We start from the raw sequence: 27,380 nt of genomic DNA on the forward strand, positions 1-27,380 counted from the left end.
AAAAACCATCTAGGGTCCAAATCCTAATAACCCCCCAAAAATAAAAGAAATTGGTTCAGCCGTATTAGCGTGATGAGGGAACAAAGGATTTGTGCGTTCTCTTTTATATAATAGATAAAGAGTTATATGCTGAATTTCAGCTCTCAGTTGAACGGCTTGTGAGATACTAAATTTTTCGCAAAAATTCGGACTTCTACTCCCCCTAAGGATATGTATTGTAATGAAAGTGACACGCGTATGATAACTTCCCAGTTGGGATTGGAGCCTGATTATATACCAAACGTCAATTCATTTGACTTTACAATTTGACCGTGATGATTACGCAGACATAGTTACTTTCAATTTTTTATGATACATATCCTTATTTCATATGTTACAGATGATTCAAAAATATTTTTTCAAGCAGTTAGCTCCTCTAGAATCTCACAGGCTGCATCCCAAAATCCAACTCCTACTATCCTATGACAATCCAAAAGTGACTGAACTTTTTTTATTAAGAACAAATGACAAAAGAAAAATGGAGATCTTGAAAGTAAAATGTAGAAAAGCTCGGTGCCCCCAATAACAACATATTTCTCCGCCCCTTCATCCCGAACTTAAAAATACAACTTAATTCGAATATGGTTAATTAGTGAATTTATTACAGTTAAATTCCACTCACTACATGCTACAGCTACAACTATGTAACAAAAAATAACAACTGTGAAACATGTTCTGAATTACTATTAGATTTCTTACGCTATTATTAAACATATTAGAATAGTAAAAGAGGATTGTTCGTGAAATAGTATATTTGCTCTTGATTTATAACTTTTTCATACGGAAAAAAATTAAAATATTATTCAAGTTTTAAACTTTGCTCTCTGCAAATATGTTGCCCTCTAGGCAATGGGACCAATGTGAAATGTGGACTAATGTGGACTAATGGGAAATGGTGCACTGTTAGCGGCACTGAAAACTTACGATTCGATTCTAATATCGAATGATTTCGATATCTTTATGTCGCTACGTAACCACCCTGGGTACTAATGGGAGCTTAATTGGACTTGAATTGAAAGTAGAACTATTCACCTAAGCGACCACGAAACTATGGATTCGATACTAATATCGACCCGTTTCTAGCATTTTTGATATGTATCCCGACAGTACTCTTTTTCCAGACTGTAAGAAATATAGTTAAAATTGCTCTAGATATATCAGAATTATGTTGAAATACACACATAAATCCACTTTTATATTCTGTATAAATAGAGAGTGAGCGAGCGAGCGAGAGAGGGCGACTCAAGGCATCACCACTTCCACATTGCAAAAGCATATATCAGGAATTGAATTGAAAATCTATGTAAAGACTTTCTGCTGTGGCATGCTTCATAAGGACAATTCCAGTCTGCTCACGTGACCTTTGGGGTTCATGAATTTTTTTGCGAGCGTTCCGACTTTGGATTCTCTGTTTATACCTTCTGTTTATGCATCGAATACCTTTTCAAGAACATAAATGGCATTCTGTATTATGAATGTTGAGAATTACCCTCTATATAACAAATAGCTGCAAATAAATACACTACATGATTTATTTATTGCTATTGAACGAGTTTCTTAACTTGTATTTACATCCTCATATATAATACCGACCTACTGTGAAAATTATCTCAGATGTTATATTTTAAACATAATAATTACTATGTTCTGCAATGATTATGTTATATATACACAACTTATGTATTCTAATGTAATTATTTTATATAATTTTTCATGCATTGCGGAAAATATATTTTAAAAAAAAGGATTAACCTAGACGGGATTCGAACTCACAACCTTATGATTTGAAATCCGACAGCTTACCAATGAGCTAGCACAAGGACTTCCAGAACTATGCTTCTAGCGATGTATAACGGATCTCAAGATAATTATGACATTCATATCCATTACAAACGCTGTTTCTGTTCTACTTTGACTTTTATTTTAGTACTCAGGCGATAATTATGTTATATTTCTTAACTTTGAGCATTCTTTTACATATGGAAAGATTCTTTAACGTATTTAAATGTTCCATTACGTATGGAGAGCTAAATGACAAACAAGCATGTGCTGACATTAAAAAAAAAAAGTTTCGACATATTGTATCATTAAGCATTTCAATCAATGTTGCTTTTTTAAACACTTGGTAACAAGTCTTATTATATTTAAAAGAAGAAAAACACATCTGCAAACTTTTTCCCGATTGCAAAGGCTGGCTTGGAGGTTCGAACCTGGCTTACTTTTTCCCGAAGATACCCGAAGCTGGACTTAGAATTTTTTTGCCTCAAAACACCAATAAAGAATGCGCTCAACCTTTTTGAGACAAGGTGTACATATCGATTTAATATATATATCGGGTGTTCTAAAAATGGCGCCCACGAACCACAGAACGTTATTCTGCAAGTCAAAATAAAGCAAGCTCGTCAAAAGTTCCGAAACGGTAAATATCTTGGTTAGAATGCGTTTTTCTGAAAATTTGAAAGATACGAAAGTTCTGCCGTGTCGTGACAAAATGCTGTAACTTGAGTTACATTGTTTTGTCACTATAAGCATTTTTGAATTTCCCCCACCGACATTTATGTTCACCAGTCCCAGCATTGAGCTGAGCCAAATACTTTTGAAAATATACCAAAGAGAATTTCGATGTAAGTAGGAAATTAGCCGGTCTGTAGCGACTTTACGGCTCTTCTTCTCAAAACTGCTCCGCCAAAGTTACAGCGTCTTGTCGCGACAGGGCAGAGTTGCAGGATATCAATAGAACTATCGGATGTCCGTGCTCTTCAAACTGTGTGGGCCCCACGGGGCCCATCTGTGATTTTTCAAATGAGAGCCCCCGCCAAGTGAACTTTGTGGTGGACAAACACCGTGTGCGTGGGTTTTCTCGGGGTTCTCCCGTTTCCTCCCACTTTCTTCATTCCACCATTTCATTCATTTCTCATAATCACCGTCTCCTTTAGCCTAACCGGCATAACCGTGGGACGTAAAACTCAAAGATTTTCAAATGAGAGCCCCCATTTTTTATTCCAAATTCGGTATCTACATGACAAATTAAATCGGAATATGTACTGCTTAAAGCTGTAGGGTGTGAATATTAGACCCTACAGGGCCGGAAAAACTATTAGGGTGAGTAATGTGAAAAGTTCCGGAACGGCTAAATATCTTGGTTAGAATGCGTTTTTCAGAAAATGTGAAAGATACAAAAGTTGCAGGATATCAATAGAACTATCGGGTGTTCGCGCCTTTCAAAATGTATGCGGCCCTGTGTGGGCCCCACGGGGCACATCTGTGATTCTTCAAATTAGAGCCCCCATTTTTTATTCCAAATTCGGTATCTACGGAACAAACTAAATCAGAATATGTAGTGCTCAAAGCTAGTCCCAGGCCCTATAGCCTACAGTTTTCACTGGAAATTGTTCTGCACGAAAATATGTGAACATAGTGTCGTGCTCAGTTCTATTGGATTTTGGATGATGGGTCCCAAAGTGCTCAAAAGTGGGTGAATGATGAAATGTCCCAGGATTCTGAATTTGCTAAATGGAATCCCGCGAAATGTACTGACAAGTAAATTGGTAGGTTATGAAAGAAATTACGTGGTTGATATAGGACACCACTCTTAAAAATCTTCTACCACTCTAAAAAAACTTGCCTGTAAAATGTAAAGCAACCATAGCTTTCTGGGCATTTCCTGTAACTTGGCTGAAAAATACAGCCACCATTTAGTTTTCAAGAATACTGCGAGAAAGAGAAAAGAATACGGCAACCTTGAATAAGGTTTGAACTTGAATTGATAAATTGCAAGTCCAGATTCCTGTTGATTTCACTACATTTCCAAACAGAGAATTTCAGATCCAAACAGTATTGAAGCTCGGAAGTGCCTTGTCTGAACTCCGAGAACATAAACTGCATTAAGCACACGACTTAAGTCACATTTTAATCATATTTGCAAATATTATCTAGAGATCGAATTTGTCATGCACTGAAAATATTTCTAAATTCTGTAAAAATAATAAGTAATCACGATGGCGGCAGCAAATACTAGATCAGAATTGAATTGACGGCTACAATAAGAAACAGTTTTCGTACTCTGCACATGTATATAACTGACAACTGGATCCATACAACAACTCTCTGCGATGTTTATTCATTTAAATGAAAACATGTAATACCAACACTTGTGCGAAACTTTATTGACGTGAGAGTTCATAACAACGTGTACATATTTTTAACAGAGTATAGGGGCCCTATAAATCCCAAGTTTGCTTTATTAAATGCTAGTCCCTAGTAATTATAGTAGATTCCGATGCTAGGAAAGTATTATAGTGCAGTATGTACTTATATGTAGGGCTCCACAGTACAAGGTGATTATGGAACATTGGCTACTGAGATTGTCAGAAATGAATTCGACGTCGCAAAATCCTGTTATGTCTAACAACTACAGAATAAGTTGCTATGCAAGCCTAAGTGGGAAGAAATTCTAAGGGGATCAACAACATTTTTCCTGTAAAATGCACCTCATATCGTTTTCGCTGTGTCTACGTGCAGTCTTTTATGTACTGTACAAGATGTCACTACAGAGACAGGAGCCCCATGATTCGTCACTCCCTTAGTATTTTTCGACTCCAAACCCTCTCTGTTGCAAATGTTGTGTTTGCATTTGAGAACACGTACTATTTAGCTAATTGTTCGAATTGATGTCCTTCTGCGACCTGACAATGACCCAGACGTAAATAAAACTCATCCATAACTGCAGCTAACATATCTGATGTAATTTAGTTCGAAATATTTACTATTCTTTCCTTCAGTTGTTCGATATTATCAAATTTCTGTTTATACGCTTTTCTTTTCAGATATCCCCAGTAAAAAACGTCAAGCGGAGATAGATCAGGAGACCTAGTGGCCATTCTATGGCCTTACTCTATCACCATTCTATGATATGACTTTACTCAATCACCATAACGTCTCATCATCAGAATAGTAACTCTTTCTCTTTCGGCTAAATTCATTGTGCCTAATAGAATGCAATTGAAGAAACTATTCAGAGGTGAAGACACTAATAATTACGTAAATACACACTTGAAATCTTCTAAACCTTTATTCGTAATCTGTGCCTGTCTGCACTCCATTCTCTTTACCAATCATACACCACAATTACACTAATCTTGTTTTAATACATCAATTTTGCAGAACATATTTATGACCTATAACACACATTCACCTTGTAGGTCCTCTGGTGCTTGGGGTCCCGGGTTCGATCCCAGCCCCCGCCAAGTGAACTTTGTAGTGGACGAACACCGTGTGCGTGGGTTTCCTCGGGGTTCTCCCGTTTCCTCCCACTTTCTTCATTCCACCATTTCATTCATTTCTCATTATCACCGTCTCCTTTAGCCTAACCGGCATAACCGTGGGACGTAAAACACAAAGATTTCATTTCATTTTTCCACCTTGTTGGTACAGGGGCATCTACTTGCAAAATAACAGTTCGGTTCCCTGTTGCCCATAGTGTCTAAACATTTTCAGTTTCCTACCAGTACAACAGTCCTAACTTAGAAGTTTTCAGAAAAACGCATACTAACAGAGATATTTAACCCTTCCGAAACTTTTGACACTACTAACCTTAGTCTTTCCGGCAACGTAGGGCTGGTACTCACATCCTACAGCTCTGAGCGGTACATATTCTGATTTACTTTGTTCCGTAGACACCGAATTTAGAATAAAAAATTAGGGCTCTCATTTGAAAAATCACAGATTGGCAGGTGCTTTCGATAGTTCTATTGATATCCTGCAACTTTTGTATTTTTCACGTTTTCAGAAAAACGCATTCTAACGAAGATATTTAGCCGTTCCGGAACTTATCACAGTACTCACCCTAATAGTCTTTCCGGCCCTGTAGGGCCTGATATTCACATCCTACAGTTTTGAGCACTACATATTCTGATTTAGTTTATTCCATAGATACCGAATTTGGAATAAAAAGTGGGGGCTCTCATTTGAAGAATCACAGATGTGCCCCGTGGAGCCCACACAGGGCCGCACACATTTTGAAGAGCACGGACATCTGATAGTTCTATTGATATCCTGCAACTTTTGGATTTTTCAAATTTTCAGATAAACACACACTAACCAAGATGTTTAGCCGTACCAGAACTTTTCACACTACTCACCTTAATAGTTTTTCCGGCCCTGTAGGGCCTAATATTCACATCCTACAGTTTTGAGCACTACATATTCTGATTTAATTTGTCCCGTAGATATCGAATTTGGAATAAAAAATGGGGGCTCTAATTTGAAAAATTAGAGATGGGGCCTACACAGGCCCGTACACATTTTGACAGGCACGAGTTTTCGATAGGTCTGTTGATATCCTGCAACTTTTGTATGTTTCACATTTTCAGAAAAAAGCATTCTAACCAAGATATTTAGCCGTTCCGGAACTTTTGACAAGCACTGTGTATATATAAAATATGTATACCTTTCGAGTCCTTGTCTGGAGACACAAATTGCACTATGTGCCAACGTCGCAATTAAAGAACCATAGGTTAGATCTGCCTATCTATTAAATTCTTATATCGATTCTTTCCAAATGGCAGCTAAAGTCGATATTGACTGTGACGTTGCCACATTGTGAAATTTTGATTGCCTATAGCGGCTGAAGGAGACCCCAGAGGGAATTCCATCATATAACATTTTCGCTTTATTTTGGCCTGCAGAATAGTGCTCCGTGATGCATGGGCGCCATTTTTAGAACACTCGATATATATATATATATATATATATATATATATATATATATATATATATATATATATATATAGAAAGAGAGACTAAGACTGTGTAACTACTAGTAGGATCTGAACCAAATTTCACAATGGCACTTGATCTCGGACAGGCACGTGACTTGCCTCATCGTATGTGGTGTTTTATTTTTCAATAACCACTAGCCGGATCTGAGCAAAATTCGATTGGCAAGTAGCTCATTGTCTAAGGCAGTGGTTCCCAACATTTTCTAACTGAAGATACTACTGAACGCCCACAATATAGGACACAGGTGTTAGAGTGTATATTAAGTCGAATGGTAGAAGCTTGGTTATGGTTACAATTGCTTCAATTAAGAGAAAGGAGCAATCATTCTGGTATTAGTAATTAAATGAAATATATACGGAATGTATTATCATTAAGTGGGCTTTAATAGTAAGTTTTCCGTAGGTAAGTGAATACTTGTAAATGTACGTGCTCAAAAAACATGTCATTTCAATTATGAAAGATGTGTTCATACCATTCAAATCTTGATCAGAAAATATACACGTTTTATGTCAGCGAGTTTTTCACCGTCAGATCAGAAAGAATGAGAAAGAAAGAAAAGGGTAAATTATTACAACAATAATTTATCAAGTTAAGAAGATTTCTCCACATCGTGTAATATGATAGGAGCATAAATCGTCCTGTTACGCGAATTCAATACTCAAAACTTGAACTAGTATATGTATAATTACTTGAATAGAGGAATAAGATCAAAGATAGAACGCTGAATCCATATCAAAAACCCATTATTCGCGCTATCTTACTACTTTTGCTCATTGGATATTAAAATTGAAACCGAGAATACTAAATGATGTCTGATTACTTCCGTTTGCAATAGAGGAATAAAATCAGAAATCAAACATATTCTTACGGTACAGAATCCACAGCACAAAAACTGCTTTTCGCTATCTGTTTCCGTTTTATCCATTATTCGATCAGTGTTGTAAGAGGAATAATAAATTACACTGTGCGACACGAAATCTGTTCTTTACATGAAAATATGTATTTCTTATGTATTTTTGCATGAAAAAATCGAATATGTAATTCTTTTTGTGTATCATATACCAATTTTTTTAAAAGTTGAAAAGTTTGAAATTGTGTACTATAAAATAGCAAATTTTTGCGGGTGGTGATGAAATATGATTAATGATTGGTTTGGTAATGAAATTTAGCGTACCTTTTCAGCAGCGAGGCTATAGGATTCCACGTTTAGGGTGGAATCCGAGCAATTGTATCGTTCAATGTTCTCCTACCGGGAATCGTACCCGAGATCTCATGCACCGAAGGCTCGCGTGCTACCCACTAGACCAGCTGGGAGAGCAAAAATATGCTTAAGTTAATGTAGTATACCTTAAAATATACTCTCATTGAAAAATCATCCAAACCACAATTTTTCTTCTTCACAGAAGAAATACGCTGTTTAAAGAGGGGTTTTCCTCATCCCCCAATATTCTCCTACCGCTTACGAGTCTTTGGAAGCACTCGTTATAATAGGAAGCACTAGTTTCTCATATTTTTCCTCAGTCTTTATCTTTATTTCAGGTAGTAGCCCATTAATATCTAATAATAAACGAGTTCAGATTTGTGTCGCCTAAATCTGCTGCTATATGTTCTAGCATTTGAGTAATGTTTGGTTCGATTGTATTCTTACGTGCTGAGTGGTGTTTCGTTAGGAGTGGTCGGATTTGCCGCGTTGTGTATTTTTGTGGCAGTGTGTGTTAAGCATTGGGTTTCAAGAAAGTGTTAAATAAATGTACACCTTTAGTTAAAGAGGCTTATGAACTGTAATTTAGCTGTAGGATTGGAGACTAGGGTAAGCCTTGGGCCCCGCACATATGTTGCACTACTTGTTCCAGGAATTTGAGAAATTGGCTGCAAGGAAAACGTAGTTCCATAAAATTCACTGTTCCTATGATTTGGCGCGAACAAGTAGATAATGTAACTGACTGTTACTTTTGCTTGACAGACGTAAAGGACTTTTCATCTAAACATCAGATTCAGTACTCTAATTTAAAGTCAGCTATTCGACCAGTTCCCCACAGTGAAGATCTTCCAGTACCTAAAGCTCCAGAACATTACACTATTGATTCAGAAGATGATTCCGTAGACGTTCCAAGCAACGGAGAAAGTGTAGACTTTCACCCATCAGCATCCCAGTCAACGTCACCTTACTTGATCACACAAAAAGAACTTAATCATCTTATACGAGACTCAAATCTTCCTAAAAGAAAAGCGGAAGAGTTGGGCTCCAAGCTTCAAGGTTGCAATCTCTTAGCTCAATATATTAAGATCAGTTTGTTTATAAAATGACAAAGTCATTTTGAAGACTAGTTTGTTGGAAACGGAGGCATTGTTAATTGCAAAGATGTTGATAGCTTATTTCAGTCTTTGGGACATGAACATAATCCCATCGAGTGGCACTTATTGAGAGCTCGAAACTAAATCTGAAGACAGCGCTTCCCCATTTGGAAATGTTAATCCATCTGTTTCTGTAGCATACGCGGCTCATAGAAAGGACATATGAAGTTATGAGTGCAATATTGGACTTGATTGAATATAAAAAATTCAAATAGCATGTGTGGGGGGACTTGAAAGTTACTGGTATTCTCACAGTAATGCAACAAGAATATCCAAGTATTGTTTTTTAATGTGAGTGGGACATCGTGACAAAGTAAACCACTACGTTCTTAAATACTGGCATTGTGAATCCTTAAGATGTATTTTTGCCACCATTACATATCAAACTTGAGTTGATGAAGATTTTTGTTAAAGCACTAGATAGAGAAGGTATTGCTTTCACACACCTTAAGGAGAAATTCCCAAACTTAAGTGAGGCAAAAATTAAAGAACGAGTATTTGTTGGTCCACAGATTAAAACAGTCATGCAGAGTGAAGACTTTGAAACTTAACTCTCTGAAATTGAGAAATTAGCTTGGCTGTCATTTAAACCGGTATGTTGAGGATTTCTTGGAAATGTAAAAGCTGAAAATTATGAAACTATTATTAGTGACATGATGCGGAGTTTTCAACTTATGGGATGCAACATATCATTAAAATTACACTTTTTGCACTCATACCTTGACTTTTTCCCTCAAAACTTCGGCGTAGTAAGTGGTGAACACAAAGAAAGGTTTCATCAGTACATTGTCATATTTGAAAAGCGTTGCAGTGGAAAGTGGGCTGAAAGTATGCTTGCTGAGTATTGCTTGTCTATCATCAGAGAGTTTCCAGAAAATGTGTACAAATGTAAGCGACCAAAGGAAGTATTTTAAAGGGTAAGTCAAAAAAATTTAATGTTAGTATAATACGCCTTCCCAGCCTACATTAGATAGTAAATATACGTAAATACGTACATTTCGCATAATGTGTTGTGGTCTGCTCAACAAAAGCGTGACGTGATGGAACATTTTGGTTTCCACCAATGAATTCAGCACCTGTCATTTAGTTAAAATCACATAATTTCATTTGAAGGACAGAAAAAAAGTTGAAATTTGTTGCACAGTGTTATCATCAGTTTTGGTTTGAGCAGATAAATAAAAGTATAAGCAAAACTCATTCTTGGGACGCTGAATCTTTGTCAGAAAACCGTTTCTCGGTATATCATACCGCTTTTGCTCTATGAAAATAAGTAATGAACCCGCAAGTACAAGTAAATTTCAAGCCCTTTTGGTTTTGACAGACTGCTGCGGGTGGTGATGATATGTTCTCTTGAGACACTGAATCGATTGCAAAAATCCAATTCTCGCTATATGTTACCATTTTCGTTCTATGGTAGTAAACGTTGAAACGGGAAATGATTAATTCGAACTACTTCCGGTTTGAGTAGAAGGTTAACGGAGGAGGTGTAACCTATTTTTGGGACGCTGAATTGATTCCAAGAAACCGCTTCCAGTTTTTCTTTAATATCTGTCGAATAACAGGCGGATGGATATAACTGTTCTATAAGACTTCCGAAACTTATGCATAGCATAGTTTTAAGTCTAAAATGGCCATAAAAGCAAACAAGTGACTAGTACATTTACACATTCTTGTCTTACACTATATACTTCTTTAACTGCACAGAAAATTATGTATTTATTATACCCCGTTGATTCTCTTCTGTAATCCTGTTAGCATATACCTACGTTCTTTTATATTTATTTATTTACTAGCATATATTACCCGCTTCGCTGGGTTGAAATGAAAATTTAAATGCATAACTGCGTATCTCATGTGTTTAGTACCCATGAAATATGTTGTTTTAGTTTTTAATAGCATCGATTTAAACGACATCGGAAAGATCATTGATCATCTCGGCGATCCCGTAAACCATGAATTTGATACTAATATTGGTCATTTTCGATCATTTTATTATCTCCTCCTTTCCTTTCTCAAGATGCGGGGCTGAATTTGGATTTAAACAGCATCTCGGCGATCCCAAGAACTATAGATTCAACACTAATATCGGTCATTTTTGACCACATATATATATATATATCACCGCATGTTGTGGCCCTTGGCATCGCAAGTGTCACCGTTGATCCCAGCGACCCCTCAAAAAATGTGGATTCAGTACTAATATCGGTCATTTTCCATCATTTTTAAATATCTCTTCCTCCCCCTCGCCCAAGTTGCGGGTTTGAATTTGAATTTAAACGGGATGGAAAGTATCACTGTTCATCTAAGCGACCCAGAAAACTATATAAATTCGACACTGATAGTGGCGATTTTCGATCATTTTCATATATCCCGTTCTCCCCTTCCCCCAAGTGGCGGGGCTGATTTTGGATTTAAACCGGATTGGAAATGTCACTGTTCATCTGAATGATCCCGAAAACTATGGATTAGACACTAATATTGGTCATTTTCGATCATTATTATATATAGCTCCCCCTCCTCCTTGCTGCGACACACGGCATGAGAATTGTCACTGTTAATCTCAGCTACTCCTAAAACTATGGATTCGACACTAATATTCGTCATTTTCGATCATTTTTAAATGTTTATCCCCCTCCCCTACGTTGTGCTCTCCCCCTCCACAACTATCAGGGCTGCACTTGGGTTGAAACAGCGTCAGAAATGTCACTGTTTTGTCTCATCGACCCCGAAAACTATGGATTCAACACTAATATCGGTCATTTTTGATCATTTTTAAATTTCTCTCCCCCTCCCCTACGTTGCATCTTCAAAGTGAATAGCCCAAAGTAATTCCTGCTCCTAAATTCATGTATGTTGAAAACTTGATTGAGATCGGTCGGGTGGTTCAAGAGTGATGAAGTCACAAAGGCAGTCATTTTTATTTATTTATTTATTTACATATATATATCTCCCCCTCTCCTAGGTTCGCTCGTCAAAGTGGAACGACAAAAAAACACCCAAGGCTCGACCCTCATATATGTTGAAAATTTGATCGAGATTGGTTGGGTGATTCAAAAAGTTATTAGGTTTTATTAATTTTTATTTATACGTCCCCTTCCCCTAGGATCTACCGTTAAAGTGAAATCACAAAAATGTTTCCAGATCCGAAGCTCATGTATCTTGAAAATTTAATTGAGATCGGTCGGATAGTTCAAGAGTTAAGTCACTTTCAGCCTTATATGAATTGATTCCCCCTCCTTTTTCTCCCCTACGTTGCTCCGTCAAATTTAAATCATAAAAACAATCCCATGCCTGAACCTCATCTATGTTGAAAATTTGATCAAGATCGGTCGAGTGGTTTAGAAGTTAAGTTTTATTTATTATGTTATACTCCCTCCTCCTCCGCCCCCCTTCCATCAGTTCCACCATCAAAGTAAACAGGCTAAAACCAGCCCAGCGTCGAACCTCATCCATGTTACAAATTTGATCGAGAACGGTCGGGCGGTTCAGGAGATTTAGAGTCACAAACATAGTGATTTTCAATTGTGTATATATATATATATATATATATATATAGATTGATTTTCCCCAATATTGCCATTAACTATCCCATGCTCGAATTTCTCTTAATACATTCCCAGTGCATTCTGCTAAAAACTATCTTCTGCATTCTGCTATCTTAAGATACGTGTATTCGATATCTAATGTGTCTGATAAAGGAGGTTGTCTACGTATGTATTTATTGACGATGAGTAAAGGGGAAAAATGTAATAAATCTAAAGTTTCATTTCTAGAAATAAATACGTAGTTTTTGCGAAGTATCTGTACTTTGAGGAGTTAGTTGTCCATTTACCTCTGTAAATGTTATCCACATTTTACTCTTGCAATTACTGGGCAAATCTCCGCGTAACTTAATTTATTATACTTTTGTGTGTGATTGAGTTGATTTGGTATGATATAACGGAAGGGCGACGAACACACACCAATATTATCATGCCCAAATTGAAAAAGTTTTTGAGTTTAGACATGCAAATGTTGGTATGCTTTCACTCTACTGTTATGTATACGATTCAGTTCAATAGAAGAAAACTTTCCTCAGTAATTTCAAGAGTTAGTCCGGTTGTCGTTTAACCTTGTTACTTTCCAGGTAAGATTAAGTGTATGATCTAGTTCGCATATTATATACATTTTGATAAATATTAAATTCGTTTGTTTCTCTTCACATACAGTATTGTGAACTAATGTAGCACAAATATTGTTTTTTTTTTTTTTTTTTTTTCTGTAGCATCATTTAACTTTAAATATATAATGTGTATGGTGCAGTTCAGTTTGAGGAAATGCAAAGCACGCGGTTGGATGTGTCAGTTCTATCTATTTCGTTATTTAACACTCAATCCTAAGCCCAAGTAGGACTCGGAATAACTTATTAATGCAAACGGACAAAGCCTGAGTGTAGCTCGGTACTATTGTAGCAGTTACCCGAAGAGTATCAGGTCCCTGGTTCGATCCCAGCTCGCGCCGTGTGGACTTTGTGGTGGACAAACGCCGTGCTCGTGGGTTTTCTCGGGGTTCTCCCGTTTCCTCCTACTTTCTTCATTCCACCGTTTCATTCATTTCTCATAATCACCGTCTCCTTTAGCCTAACCGGCATAACCGTGGGACGTAAAACTAAAGATTTCATTTCATTTCATTTCCGAAGAGTATCAGTATATATTGTATTAATCTTAAAAGAGAATGTTTAAAGATTTTATTTGAAATTAAATTAAATCTTTCAGTTTAACGTCCCATGATTATGTCCTTTAGGTTAATGGAAGCGGATGATTAAGGCAAAGGAATGATAGAGGAATTGGTGGAATAAAAATAAGGGAGAAAACGGGAGTACTTTGAGAAAATACACGGACACGATGTTGTCCACCACGAACTTACTTGGTTGGTGATTGAACCAGGGATTCCACGCACCGGAGGTAAGTGCTCTACCACTGAGCTACCGTGCCCCCTCAAGAGCTTTATTTACCATGTACCTCCCATACCTAGTTTTTCTACTACGTGATAATGCACTATACTAACAGCAAGTTGGAATTTACTATATAAACCCAGAAGCTAAAGTGTTTATATTGTGCTTTATTATTGTTTTTAAACTTAACTTTATTTTTATTATATTTTTCGTAGGTGAAGCGGGAGTTCTGAAACTGACTGATTTTGGATTTGCCAAAGAAACCTTTTCCGTGGAGGCGTTACAGACTCCTTGTTATACCCCTTACTACGTGGGTAAGTCTTTTGTAGGACTTTGTGTTTGTAATAAATGCTGGGGAGTCAAACCTTTTTTCCCGTCCCCATCTGATGAAGTAATTCTAGCGAAAGCAGTCATTGTGTACTTCCACAGGAATATACATATGTATGGGTTTCAAAATAATGAAAACGCCTGTGGTTTGCAATACATAAAATTGTGAGTTGGTAACACAGAGGGTGTGTATGCAGGGCCTGATTGTTGGTTATGATGTGTAGGTGACAGTTTGAAGCATCTCTCCTGGTGCAGTGCTGATTTCGGCTGTTCTGGAACCGGTTCATGGGATGCTAACTAATGATGACGGCGCCGTGGAGCTTCGTACAGGATCCGCTTCTCATTACATGTCAACACGCTGTCCAGAAATGGCCCCTTCCTCAGACGAGACATCAAAAGAAACATAGGTGTCTGCTTGGGTTGCCTTCTGACAAGGAGTCAAATCATGTGTAACCCAACTTGTAGTGCTTCCGAAGTTGATGGAAGTGCTGGCGAGTAGTTTCTCCACTCACACTGAATTGTAATTCCAGTTCATCATATGTCTGGCCACTGTTTGCATCAATTGCTGCCTGAAGATTTTCATTTTGTAGATATGTTGGTCTTCACATGGTGCGTCTTCGAGTGTTTCGTCATCGACCTTAATCTTGTTAAATCACCGCTGCACTGTCCGCATAGTCACGCCACCCTCACCAAAGGCCTGGTATATCTTCCGCCCCGCTGCAGCGGCATTTGATCCGTTTGAACTCGTACAGCATACACGACATTATGACTCTGTGTGGAGGTCCCATGTTCACTCTGTCCTTACGCAAGTTCACGGACTGCCACAACCAGGTAGTATGTTGGATATACCCACACCAACAACTGACCGTCGCCTTATCTCCATTCGCACTCAACTCACGGTGTGAGGGCCAATTGAACACAGACCTCCACCTCCACACAAAGTGACAGAATTTTTTTTGGTTACCTTATAAAAGAAAAAGATTGTAGAATATCTTTAGCTCCTATAAGATACGCACACCTTGTAAGCATAAAGTGTTCGTGTAAGCATAAAGTACACACTATAGAGATTGTCACATTGACGTGTGATACAGCTTGAACACAAAAGCCACTTGAAAATTACACATTTCATCATTACTTCAAATGTATTATTGTATGCGCTAGTAGTAGGCTGCCATTATGTATTGTAATACTATATGCCGTTTATTACCTTGTTTATATCTGCATTCTTCCACGTTTGCTGACGTGGTTTTGAACGTCATATACTTTAGTCATTCCCAGAAGAAGAAATATGGGTCACCAAGGTCAGTGAAACGTGCGGACCAGTAGCTGTTTCTGACGTAGGGCTACCGGGCTACAGCACGCTTCCTATGTTTGTGTATTTGTGTTAGACTAATTTTAGTTCAAAAAAATTTCATCTATTCATTTGTTTAAACTGTTCATCAATTAACAAAATACAGAACTTTCCCATGACTATCTTCTTTTTCGAGCGTGGAGCGCGATTATCAGCGCTTTCAGCAGTGTGGAAGTTGTACTAACGAACCTAGCGGGCTGTACTGAATGGAGCCCGCTTGAACTATACAAGCCTATATCTCTAGCATGGAGCAAAGATCTCATTATGCCTTGTCCACTTTCCTTTTTTTACACCCAGAATAGCTTCCACCGTGCTGTGTTAGGTTGAGCCCGAAGACATTCTGCGCAAGCGCCAAGTATTCCTCTTTCTCGCTTTCTTTTGCTTACTGGCGGCGCTCGCCGCTCGGCTCTGTCTTTTCTCTTTTTTATTTTCTTTAATCCTAAAGGTCCGGAAGCCCAGAATTGTCGGGAGTGTATATTAAATGAATTGAACATTTTTGACACAGATTCAGATCGTAGCAGAATTATAGCGCACACATTTAATGGGGCATCTGTAATAAGGGATCAATTAATGGCGTACAATCTAAAATTAAAGAACACTTTCCTTTGGCGCACTACGTCCATTGTTAACCAATTAAATTTGATAATGGGAAGAACTTCATCTCAAAATCAATCGACAAGGGCTTTTTTCATGTAGTCTTTCAGGATTTTCCTCATTTTTCCTCCTGCTCCCCACAGCGTGTATCTGTCTTGAAAAAAGTGGCTGTACGACGTATTCCGAGTGGGTCAGCTACTCGATGGAATTTCAAGTCACGAACCGTCAATTCTATCTATGAAAATTAAAATGTTTCGAAAGATTGTTTTTCAGAACTAGAGAAATCCAACATAGGGAATTCATGTTTTGGTTAGAATTCTTTCACAAAATAATGCCGCATGTGAATATTTTCTATAATCAAATTCAGTGCAGGCCTACCATTAAAGTACAAACAGCGCTTAAATATTTCATTGAAGCCATTGAGAAAATTCGGAATGACACAGACAATATTAGGACAAGTGATATTTTTCTTCCAACAGTTGGTAAAACAAATATGGGCGGATTATATCTTGCAGAGTACCCAATGCCAAAGAAGTATGTGATCACATTTCTGCGGATGCGCGAAATAGATGTGAGAAAACAAGCCATTTGGATGCCGCCAAACTTCTGGATTCTGCAAATTTTAGTGATTTTTCCGGAACATTTCTGGACACTGCGGTTGAAAGCTACCCAATGTTAGGTAAACAGTGACTTCGCACTGAGCTTTTGGTTCTGTCAGCTTATCTTTAAAAACAATTTACAGAACAATTTTAGCGAAATAACAACCCTTTTGCAAATAACAGTGACCATACCAATGTCCACAGCAGAGCCTGAGAGATGCTTTTCGTCTATAAAGAGAATTAAGACATTCGTGAGGAATTTCCGTAGGTCAGGAAGGTTAACTGCCCTAGCCATGCTCTCGATAGAAAAAAGTTTGATCAACAACATGCTAGATTTCAACTCCAGGGTGATAGAAAAGTTTGCCAACATTAAGAATCGAAGGATGGATATCAACTTCCGCCTTCAGTAGGTAAATACACGTATATATATATATATGGTGTTTCAGATAAAACGTCCAGTGCTTATAAATCCGAAACGGCTGAGAATAAAAAGACGAAACAAAAACTGAGATAGAAAAATGTCATAGGGCGCATCACATGGTGTTGTCGTGGTGACTCACAGGGCCCTCCTTCAAGGGAGCTCAGGGGCCAACTTCAAATTTTCAAATGGGAACATGTATTGAATCATACCTCATTCAATAGTCCTTGAAATACGAAACAACTTTTGTAGGAAACAATTTTGGAATTGGGGCACCGTTTTCAAAATGGCCGCAAAAAGTCCTGTATCAGTTACAAGTTGGCACCTGGGCCCCCTTCATGGAGTTTCCTGAGGGTCACCACAACAATACCACTTGATATGCTTTATCATCGTTTCTATCTCAGTTTTTGTTTCATCTCTCTATTCTCAGCCGTTTCTGATTTAGGCCTATAAGCACTGGACGTTTTATCTGATACAGGACCCACTTTTTGCGGCTATTTTGAAAACGGTGGCCCAAATCGAAAATTGTTTCCTACAAAAGTTGTTTCGTTTTTCAAGTACTATTGAATGAGGTATGATTCAATACGTGTTCCCATTTGAAAATTTGAAGTTGGCCCCTGCGCCCCCTTGAAGGAAGGCCCTGGGGTCACCACAACAACACCATGTGATGCGCCCTATGACATTTTCCTATCTCAGTTTTTGTTTCATCTTTTTGTTCTCAGCCGTTTCAGATTTATAAGCACTGGACGTTTAATCTGAAACACCCTATATATATATATATATATATATATATATATATATATATATATATATATATATATTGTAGCACGCTTTGTTAATGACAGTACGAGCCGCCTCTGGTGCGGACTATATTGCTTCTGCGAAGCGTTAAATTAGACTACCTGTAAACAGCACAGATTATTTCCTCCTTTTATCAATATAAATTTACACAGAGCTAACATGCTGATAATTATAGTATCTGCAGTAACATCATCTTGCTGAAACCATAGATAGCGTGCTGCAGACATCTTAGTGCACTGTTCAGCCTTAACAATACACATGTCTCCTGAATCATCTTCAAAGAAAGACTGTCACAATTATGTTTTGGGCCGACACAGTACTCCATACTTAAGTCATTATGCAGAAGACGTTCATGGAGTTCATATGGACAGTTGAGGACCCAATATCAGAAGTTTTGTTTATTCACAGTTTCTGTGACATGAAAATTTGTTTCGTCACTCATCAGAAGATTGCCACTCTACAGCCCAAATTCGCTCCCTCAGTATGCAATGCTTCATTGTTCACTAAAACAGGAGTAAGACAACACTAACTCAGTATACACATTTTCCTGGTTTCCTGTACAGGCTTCCGTGAAATTAACAACCATTAATGTGCAGCGATAGAGAAATGTAATAACATGTTAGTCGTTTCTGCTGTACCGTGTGCAATGCCTCCATTGGAAAGCCTAATAGTAGTGTCGTTCTTCATTATCTCGGTATTGTGTAAGGACGTGAAGCAAACATAACGTTATAAAGCAACATATATTCCTACTCAACAAATCAGTATATATTGTTTTGCTTATTATTATCAAGAAAACGACCGCTAAGTCAGAATAAATGTAGATACATTTCATTTGTTGTGATAGTTCTGTTATTATTTAATATTGTTTATTAATAACTGTAGAAGTTGCTTTTTCGGAATGGTATAAATTAATGATTGAAAGCGTAATCAGGAACAATGGTTAAATTTATTGTGGAAATTTCGATTCACTATGCTGTACTTGAAAGTGTAGATGGATGTAGTGTTCTTACTGTAAGAATTGAAAATGCATGATATTAAATATCTACTTTCTTTTTGTAGCACCTGAGGTATTAGGTCCCGAAAAGTATGACAAGAGCTGTGATATATGGTCTTTAGGAGTAATAATGTACATTTTGTAAGTATAATCCTTTTTTAAAATTTTGTGTTAGTAATTTTCTTACCATATTTATTTTCCCGTTAACTGAGAGAAAAACTGCATCCCTTCCTCGCTTTCTGCGCCATTTGCTACTGTTGCAGCTACTTCTTGTAAACCTGTGGCAATTCACACGGCCGACGTTTCCACCTAAACAGATCTTGTCTCCGACAAAAGTCAAAATATTCAGACTTCACTTGCGTCGACTAGCGAACCCCCCCAAACTCCACGTGTTTCTGTTAGTGTTTGTTTTTGGCGAACTTCAACTCATCACCGCTCACTTTACATCGCTGGTCCAAAACTTAGTCAGTACTTACGCCGGCTGAATGATACGATTCTTTCCCCGAAAAGAACAAAATATTCACCTCTTTGTAAGCCACCTGCAGTTTCTTTGAAATTGACATGATGGAAGACCCGAGGTAAGGTTATGGATACTGAGTGAACGGTACTTGGCCGAGCTGGAAAGGTTCACCTCAAACGTTATTTTCTGATTCATTCTTTTTTATTATTAATAATAATATTTATTGGTTTCTTATATTTTGATGTATTCGTTTTTAAATGCATTTACGGCAGTAGTGTTGATCGTGACGGGGACAAAAAAAAATATAAAAAAAACTCCCAACGTTCCTACAGCTGCACAATACCTTGATGACAAAACTCGGCGATCGTGGATGTAAAAAAAAGTCTGTGAGTGCGTTCGGCAGCTCTCCCTCATTTGCGAAGGATCTCCCACAGAAGTGGTTGTCGAGAGGAATAGGTGGTAATATGTTCGCGCAAGGTCCGTACATGGCATAGCGTCTTCCAGTCAAGGTGCTCAAGGGTCTCCCGGATCCCCTCCGCCACATAAGGCTTTGCAGGAACAGCACATCCTTGTGATTCACCGATGTTGGCTCCTTGTGCCGCAATGCAAGCGCTTACCTCTGATGCCTGGGATCCGTGGTTCGATCCCCGACTAAGTAAGTTTGTGATCGACACCATCGTGTCCGTGGGTTTTCTCGGGGTACTCCCGTTTCTTCTACTTTTCATTCCAGCAATTCTTCCATCATTCATTTGCTATAATCATCGTCTCGCTTAGCCTAACGGGCATAATCGTGGGACATTAAACTGAAATATTTCATTTTTTTTTTTTTTCTGCCGCAATGCACGGTGGACCCTTTTCAACTGCTGATAGTAGAGGTCAGGATTCGTGTGATCAGGTGGAAGGAGGTCGTAATGCACCACATGCCAACAATTCCACCGTACAGAGAGCATAACCTTTCGTGGGTGCAGAGGTTGTCTTGAGGTGTGAGGAGTGGCGACAACCAATGTGTCTTACGCTTGGAAGTGTCACAGAGGACCCGCTTGTTCTCACAATGAGTAAGCGATCAATGATAGGTGTGTTCAGGTGCCGAGTGAGTAAGGACAAAGAGGCTGTCACTCATAGTTCCTTATTGACTGCCGACAATCTGTGAGGTACCCACTTGCTCAATTGGTATGATTTCCTTATCCCATGCAGGTGCAGTTTGACTGTTTCAGCGGAAACATGAAACCTGCATGCAAATTCATCACACGTTAGACCACTGTCCTCCTCGGTGGCTACTTTAAGGGCGTCATCATCCTACACATGTAGTGTCCACTGCGAGGTTCAACCTAAAGGCTCACATCTATCGAATGGAAATTCCGGAACCAATGCCTGGCGATGCGTTCGTTCACGCATTCTCCCCAAATGCCTGACATATGTGGTGACTTGATACGACAGCTGATAGGCCCACCTGAAAGTTCTACAACAAACACGCGAACAATCTGCTTCGATACCTCAATTTCTCTTCGACACTGCACGAATTATGACTGTTGTGTGTGCGCATCGTGCCTGTATTAGTGTTTGCTTTCTGTGATCGCATGACTACTGGGGCATCTAAAACGGCAGCAGCGTTTTTTGTTACCTTGTAAAACTACTGCGGCCCTAATGTAATTATTCTAATACGTCTACTCAAAATGTTAAAGTAGTCGTGAGTTGTAGGATGAAAGTTAACATCTGTTAGTAGAAACATTGTGCTAAATGACAGTTACAGATATTTATATAATGGTGTATTGATTAGAAAACTATTGATAGAAGGAAATTGTGATGTGGTGTTAATTGTATGTTTGAAGGAAAAGCTACGAATTTTCACATTGATTTCTTTAAGCTGTTGTATTAATGTAAGAAATGCTTAATAGAATAAAAATTAACGAAAAGCCAAGAGGTAATAAAAAACACCCAAGTTATCTGTAATCTACCTGCTAATAACTCGTTTTATTATTTTCAGACTCTGTGGATTTCCACCGTTTTATAGCAATCATGGATTAGCTATTTCTCCGGGAATGAAGAAAAGAATTCGCACGGGACAATACGATTTTCCAAATCCAGAGTGGCAGAACGTGTCTCAGGATGCGAAGGAGCTCATACGGGGAATGCTGTGTATTGATCCTACAAAGCGACTCACAATAGAGCAGGTGATGCGCAACAAGTGGATTGCGGTAAGTAGTAGAGTCTTGGCAATATCAATTTCATGTTTTATTATCGAAAATGGTTTCCAAATAGCATATACAATTTTGATATTAGTTAATGATTTCTTTTTGAAGTTCGATATTTTTATCCTTGGATCCAAATACGGTAAAGTACTATTGAGGAGTGCAAATTCGCGTGTTGGTCGTGCCCTGTGAGCAGTGAACATTTTATAGGAAGTTGCCCAGGGCATATCTTCGTGGGTTACAGTGTTTTCACAATACTACTTCCTCATATGTTGAAAATCTCGCACCCGGGGAAAAACTAAAGTCACTGTCATTGAGTTTTGTGATGGGAGTGGATGTCCCTAGGTTCTCTCATGTCTTTGCATAGCCTACAAATTATTTCATCATCATTCTCATTTGTCGGCTCGTTAGCGTAAAGGCATTACTAGTGCTGTTCACATGTCATGATATTTTCGGTTTGTGAAATGAAACATACATTTTAAAAATCGAAAATAAATTTTGGTTTTGAAGTACTAAAATGTTTTCAGAACTCAAAAGAAACTAGCGATTTTGATCATCTCATTACAGAATTACAGGTTTCACGGAAATACGACTCCTTGAATTAGGAGAAATGATATTCCCTTTCTCTTCATTCATCAAGATTAGCATTCCCTTAGCTTTCGAAACATTTCCGGTATAACCAGTGCTCGAAATTAGATATTTCTTGGAATATACATAATAGCTTGCTTTTATATCTTTACATTAACCTAGGTACTAGTAATATTTGCTCTCTGAGTGTTCTTGTACTCAGAGATTTAATTAGGTAATTGGAATTTGTTGGGAATTGTAATAGTTTTGGGTTAATAGTACTAAGGACCCATTTCATTTCAAATTATACAGATGATGGTCAAATGTGTATCATTACCATCGTGAATTTGTATGAAAAATATATATGTTAAAGATGTGCATGGCCACAGTACCTTTTTTTCGGATGATCTACAACAGTGTGGCAGACCCTTGAAAGATCACTAGATTGAGTTACTTTCGCAGGGAAGTAAGGAAATTGTAGTTTCAAAGTGTTATATATAAAAACAGAAAGTGATGGAAACTTTTTTTTTCTTTTCTTTTATTGTGTACTATGCTTTCAAAGTTTTCAAAGAGACGTGAGAGGAGAAATACAATTTCTACTATTCCTATTCAATTCTTTTAATTCCTCTATTAATGAACTATGAACCATCTCGTAATCCTGTTTAAAATCATTACCCATATTCTCACTAATCCCCACACTTCATTTCATCTTGCTCAAGAAATATATTATCCTCCAATTGAGTACTCCCCTTGACTGTCTCTGCTCCATCTCTTTATCAACACTACGAACTAAATTAAAAATAAAAGTGAAAATACTTCTCGTGGTAACCTATTTTGTGATACCAGCTGATACTTTTTATTCCGTACGTCCACTAATGTCCTGTCAGAAAAATACGTATGAAGTATTTCATTCATATTCGCTTGACTTACGCTCTGTAATACCACCTGGATTAAGAAGTTAACATCATCCTCTTTGCAAGGCGGGGACGCGGTGGCTCAGTGGTAGAGCGTTCACCTCCGGTGCTTGGGGTCCCTGGTTCGATCCCAGCTCGCGCCGTGTGGACTTTGTGGTGGACAAACATCGTGCTCGTGGGTTTTCTCGGGGTTCTCCCGTTTCCTCCCACTTTCTTCATTCCACCATTTCATTCATTTCTCATAATCACCGTCTCCTTTAGCCTAACCGGCATAAACGTGGGACGAAAAACTTAAAGATTTCATTTCATTTCATTTTTTCTTTCCAACGCTCTCGCTTCTCTTTACGTAACTTTCCTTTCTTCATTTTCGGTCTGTTACCATTCGCTAAGATGTTTCTTTTAGGGCGATGTGTTGACAATCCATCTAATTTGTCAAATAACAACTGGTACCAAAGGCACGTAGTCTCCTTGCTTACGTGGACCTGTACATTTAGCGACATGACAATCTGTTGCATGAGATCTCTGAAACATATTCTTGCAGTCATTGCGTTCAAATTCAAAGTTCATACGGTGAACAGTGTCAAGATTTCGTTTTTCCAAAGTTAACGATTGCGGATGATCCAGACAATTTAATGCATCCAAAGGTATAATATGTAGCTACACCATCCTGATCACTGTGATCAATTTGACTCTGCTTATTAGAGGCTGCTCTAGTTCGATATGTTATTATTATTAGAAACACCACAACACATTCATAGATCCACATGATAAAAACTATAAATAAATAAAATAAAATAGTCCAAGTTATTTCTCCACCAACTAGCAAGAACTAAGGGAATCTCCACATTCGGCACTTTGTAAATAAATAAATTAAGGGAAATTTCAATTTGTAAAGATTAGCCCCTTTATCCCCTTAGGAGCAGACGTTTCAAAAATAACTGAATAAATTAAAATAAAATGAAGCACGCATTCTTTTATTTTCATTTAAGAGTTTATAAACCGAATTTCACATCTGCAACTGAAGCAAATACCCATATTCGAAACTTTGTGAATAAATAAAGGGAAATTTCAATATTATTTAAATTGTCTTCCCTTTTAGGAGCGAAATTTTAGAAAACGCTGAAACACGTGTTCTCGTATTTTTTAAGTAAGAGTTTATACTTCGAATTTCACATATGCAGCTTAAGCAAATCATCACATTCAACACTTTGTGAATAAAGAAATAGAAATTTCAGTATGATTAAAATTGACCTCCCCGCCCCTTTGAGCGGGATTATCAGTAACGGTGAAATACGTGTTTCCTTATATTTTAATTAAAAGTCTATGTACCGAATTTCACATTTCCAACTTAAGCGAACCTCACATTCAGCACTTTCTGATTAAACAAAGAGAAATTTGAGTATTTTAAGAAATGCCCCTCTTTCTGCCTCTGGAGCGGAATTTTCGAAAGAGTTGGAACACGTGTTGCATTATTTTTAATGATGAGTTCATATGTCGTTTAATCTCTCTAATGCCATTGATTCGTGACATACACTATTATTGGGGGAGATTTTGAACCCCTCCCTCCCCTAAGGATTAGTATTTCCATATCTCCTTCCTTACCCCTTACCTTTGTGATAAAAGTAGTTTCTCCAAGTTTCACGTTAATACCTATAGTTGTATGTATTGGGCGATGATGAGTCATCCACTTCTACTCTTTTGTATAATAGTAGAGAAACGATATATAGGGAAAAGAGTGCCGAACAGAACTTGTTTGCCATAAACTATAATTGTTCCCTCAGAAACAAAAAATAAAATACACGTTTGAAAAACAAACTTTTTTGTTGTAAAAATTATTTCTTGTTTTCGAAATTTCGGTTTTCCTTTTTATATCAAAAGACACAAGTTGGAATTTCAGACAGATCTATTCAGATATCGGTATTATAATACGAATTTCAGTCCTTTAAAAAAAAAAAAAAAAAAAAAAAGTTTCGAAAACCGGAAACTGAAAATAGAGTTTTTCAAATTTCAACTTTGGATTGGCAGTTTTGCGAAAAATCAATTTAGATACCGCTATTCATTACTGTGTGTCGTTAAATCTAATGCCACGTTTCATTTCTCATTTGTAATCAGAATTATGTTTAATCTTACTAAGTTTTGAAAACTAGTTGTTTGCGCTGAAGCACGTGTATCAGTAGAAGAGCAAGTGACCATTCTGTTTCATTAGGTCGTAAAAGACACAAGCTATAGAGGAAGAAATATTATTGTCCTTCAGTTAGCCATGAAGTTGACCTTTGAAGTGGTTCTAAGTCTGTCGAATTGCAATGCGATTAGCACGAATAATTTCGGTATGCGTGGTTTTAGGTTCCTTCCCCGCTGGGAACACACACGACTCGGCTTTCACGTTCAATTGTAGACCTGTTCCTACAGTATATAGCTGTAGTGGTTGCTTCCTTGGTTTCAGTGGTTTAAGACATTCTTTGTCGATGGCATCTCTGTGCAGAATTCTGGGACAAACATGTCTTACTTTGTAGAAACTAATTTGTGTAAATAATCGTGTCTTGAAAACTCCATGACACGTGTAATTTTAATAACTTTTATGGTATTTATTAGAAGAGCTCAGTTCATTTATTTAGATAAATAAACGTAAAGTTTTAATAGAATAAACGAAGGTCTTTTTTTAATTAGATAAAGATAGATCCCAATAGCATATCGTATGTGTCCCGTAAAATAATATTAAGTGCAGTTAGTTTTGTACTATTCCAAGTACAAAGTTGCTTTATCAGTAAAACCTAAGACTTCAAGCTGAGTTGGGCTAATGACATAGAAAAATTTACAATTTCATTGTAATAGATAAAACGCTAGAAGCAACCCTGTTATGCGTTTAGAAATAGTTGTGTTCGCCGTGTTTTATGGTAAAATAAATCGAAATATCTAGTTTTACGTTCCACGATTAATCAGGTTAAGGGAGATGGTAATAATGAGAATGAATGAAAATGGGGAATAAAGAAACTAGAGAGCTCAGAAAAACTCACGCACACAGTATTTGTCCACCACAAAGCCCACTTGGCGTGAGCTGGAATCGAACCAGAGATGAGCGCTGCTGTGATTATGTATTTAGTTGTGTTCACAAGCAAACAGCGGAAAGAACAGATTGGTCCTTTTAATATCTTTTATTCGTTTTCACACTTGTAACATGAATCCGATTGTCATTTTGTGTAAAATTCCTGCAAGCTTCCCAGAAGGATATGGATTCGAACCCGACAAAAACAGAAGACATGCACAGCCGAATAAATCCATCTGGACTTAATTTTAAAATGTCTCAATATAGGATGTGAATGGGAAGGCTTAATTGGTGCCTAGCTCTCAAACATCAACAATAGACAAAAAAGCAATAAATATTACATCGCTTTTTTATTTTGGAGATTACTTTCCATGGACAAGCTTTCTGCCCTTTCTTTCGGATTTATTGACCTCCCGAAATATACAACAATAAAGGATGTTCTGAAAGAGTTTTTAAGAAATGAAGATCACGTAGTTGTCTAACATACAGAGGTAAATGTATCATTCACAGCATAGAAAATAACATTGCATCAGTCGGTCAAGTTTCAACATAGACAGTTGACTAATTTACAGATTAATACATGGTGTATGGCTTATGGGATAATGGGACTACGTTAGACGACCAAATTTAACAGCTTTTTATTGTACTAATGATTTGATCATAAAATTGGCTTAAATATAGTGCTTAACATATACACGTTTCATATGTACACTCATGTCCAAAATGATTGTCGCATATCTATAACTGTCTTCTTGTAAGAATATAATTTAATAATGATTTTGCAGTATACTTTTAATAATGATACTATGCGTATAATCAAGAAATGTATATTTGTGGTAAATTTCATAGGAAAGAATTACAAATACGAAAATTAGAATAAGTAAAACAACATTTTGCTAAATGGACAAAATGTTTTATTTTTGTTTTATTGTTCTTATTTACTGCTGTTTCGACGTGAAAATTGCCACATACATGTCTTTGCAGATTATACGCATACTAACATTATACGAAATACC

At 37.4% G+C, this 27,380-nt stretch overlaps 1 protein-coding gene across 1 annotated transcript in view; it reads left to right on the forward strand.

Moving 5' to 3' along the window:
* Window positions 1-27,380, forward strand: part of MAPk-Ak2 (MAP kinase-activated protein kinase 2) — a 71,322-nt gene that overhangs the window by 32,474 nt on the left and 11,468 nt on the right. Inside the window, exons 5-7 of the mRNA XM_081762352.1 lie at window positions 14,323-14,421; window positions 19,257-19,332; window positions 21,636-21,846. Coding sequence (XP_081618478.1) covers window positions 14,323-14,421; window positions 19,257-19,332; window positions 21,636-21,846 — 386 coding nt within the window. The remainder of the gene's footprint in view (window positions 1-14,322; window positions 14,422-19,256; window positions 19,333-21,635; window positions 21,847-27,380) is intronic.

Source organism: Thermobia domestica, chromosome 6, assembly GCF_964235325.1.
Source record: "Thermobia domestica chromosome 6, izTheDome1.hap1.1, whole genome shotgun sequence".
NCBI classification, from domain to species: Eukaryota; Metazoa; Arthropoda; class Insecta; order Zygentoma; family Lepismatidae; genus Thermobia; species Thermobia domestica.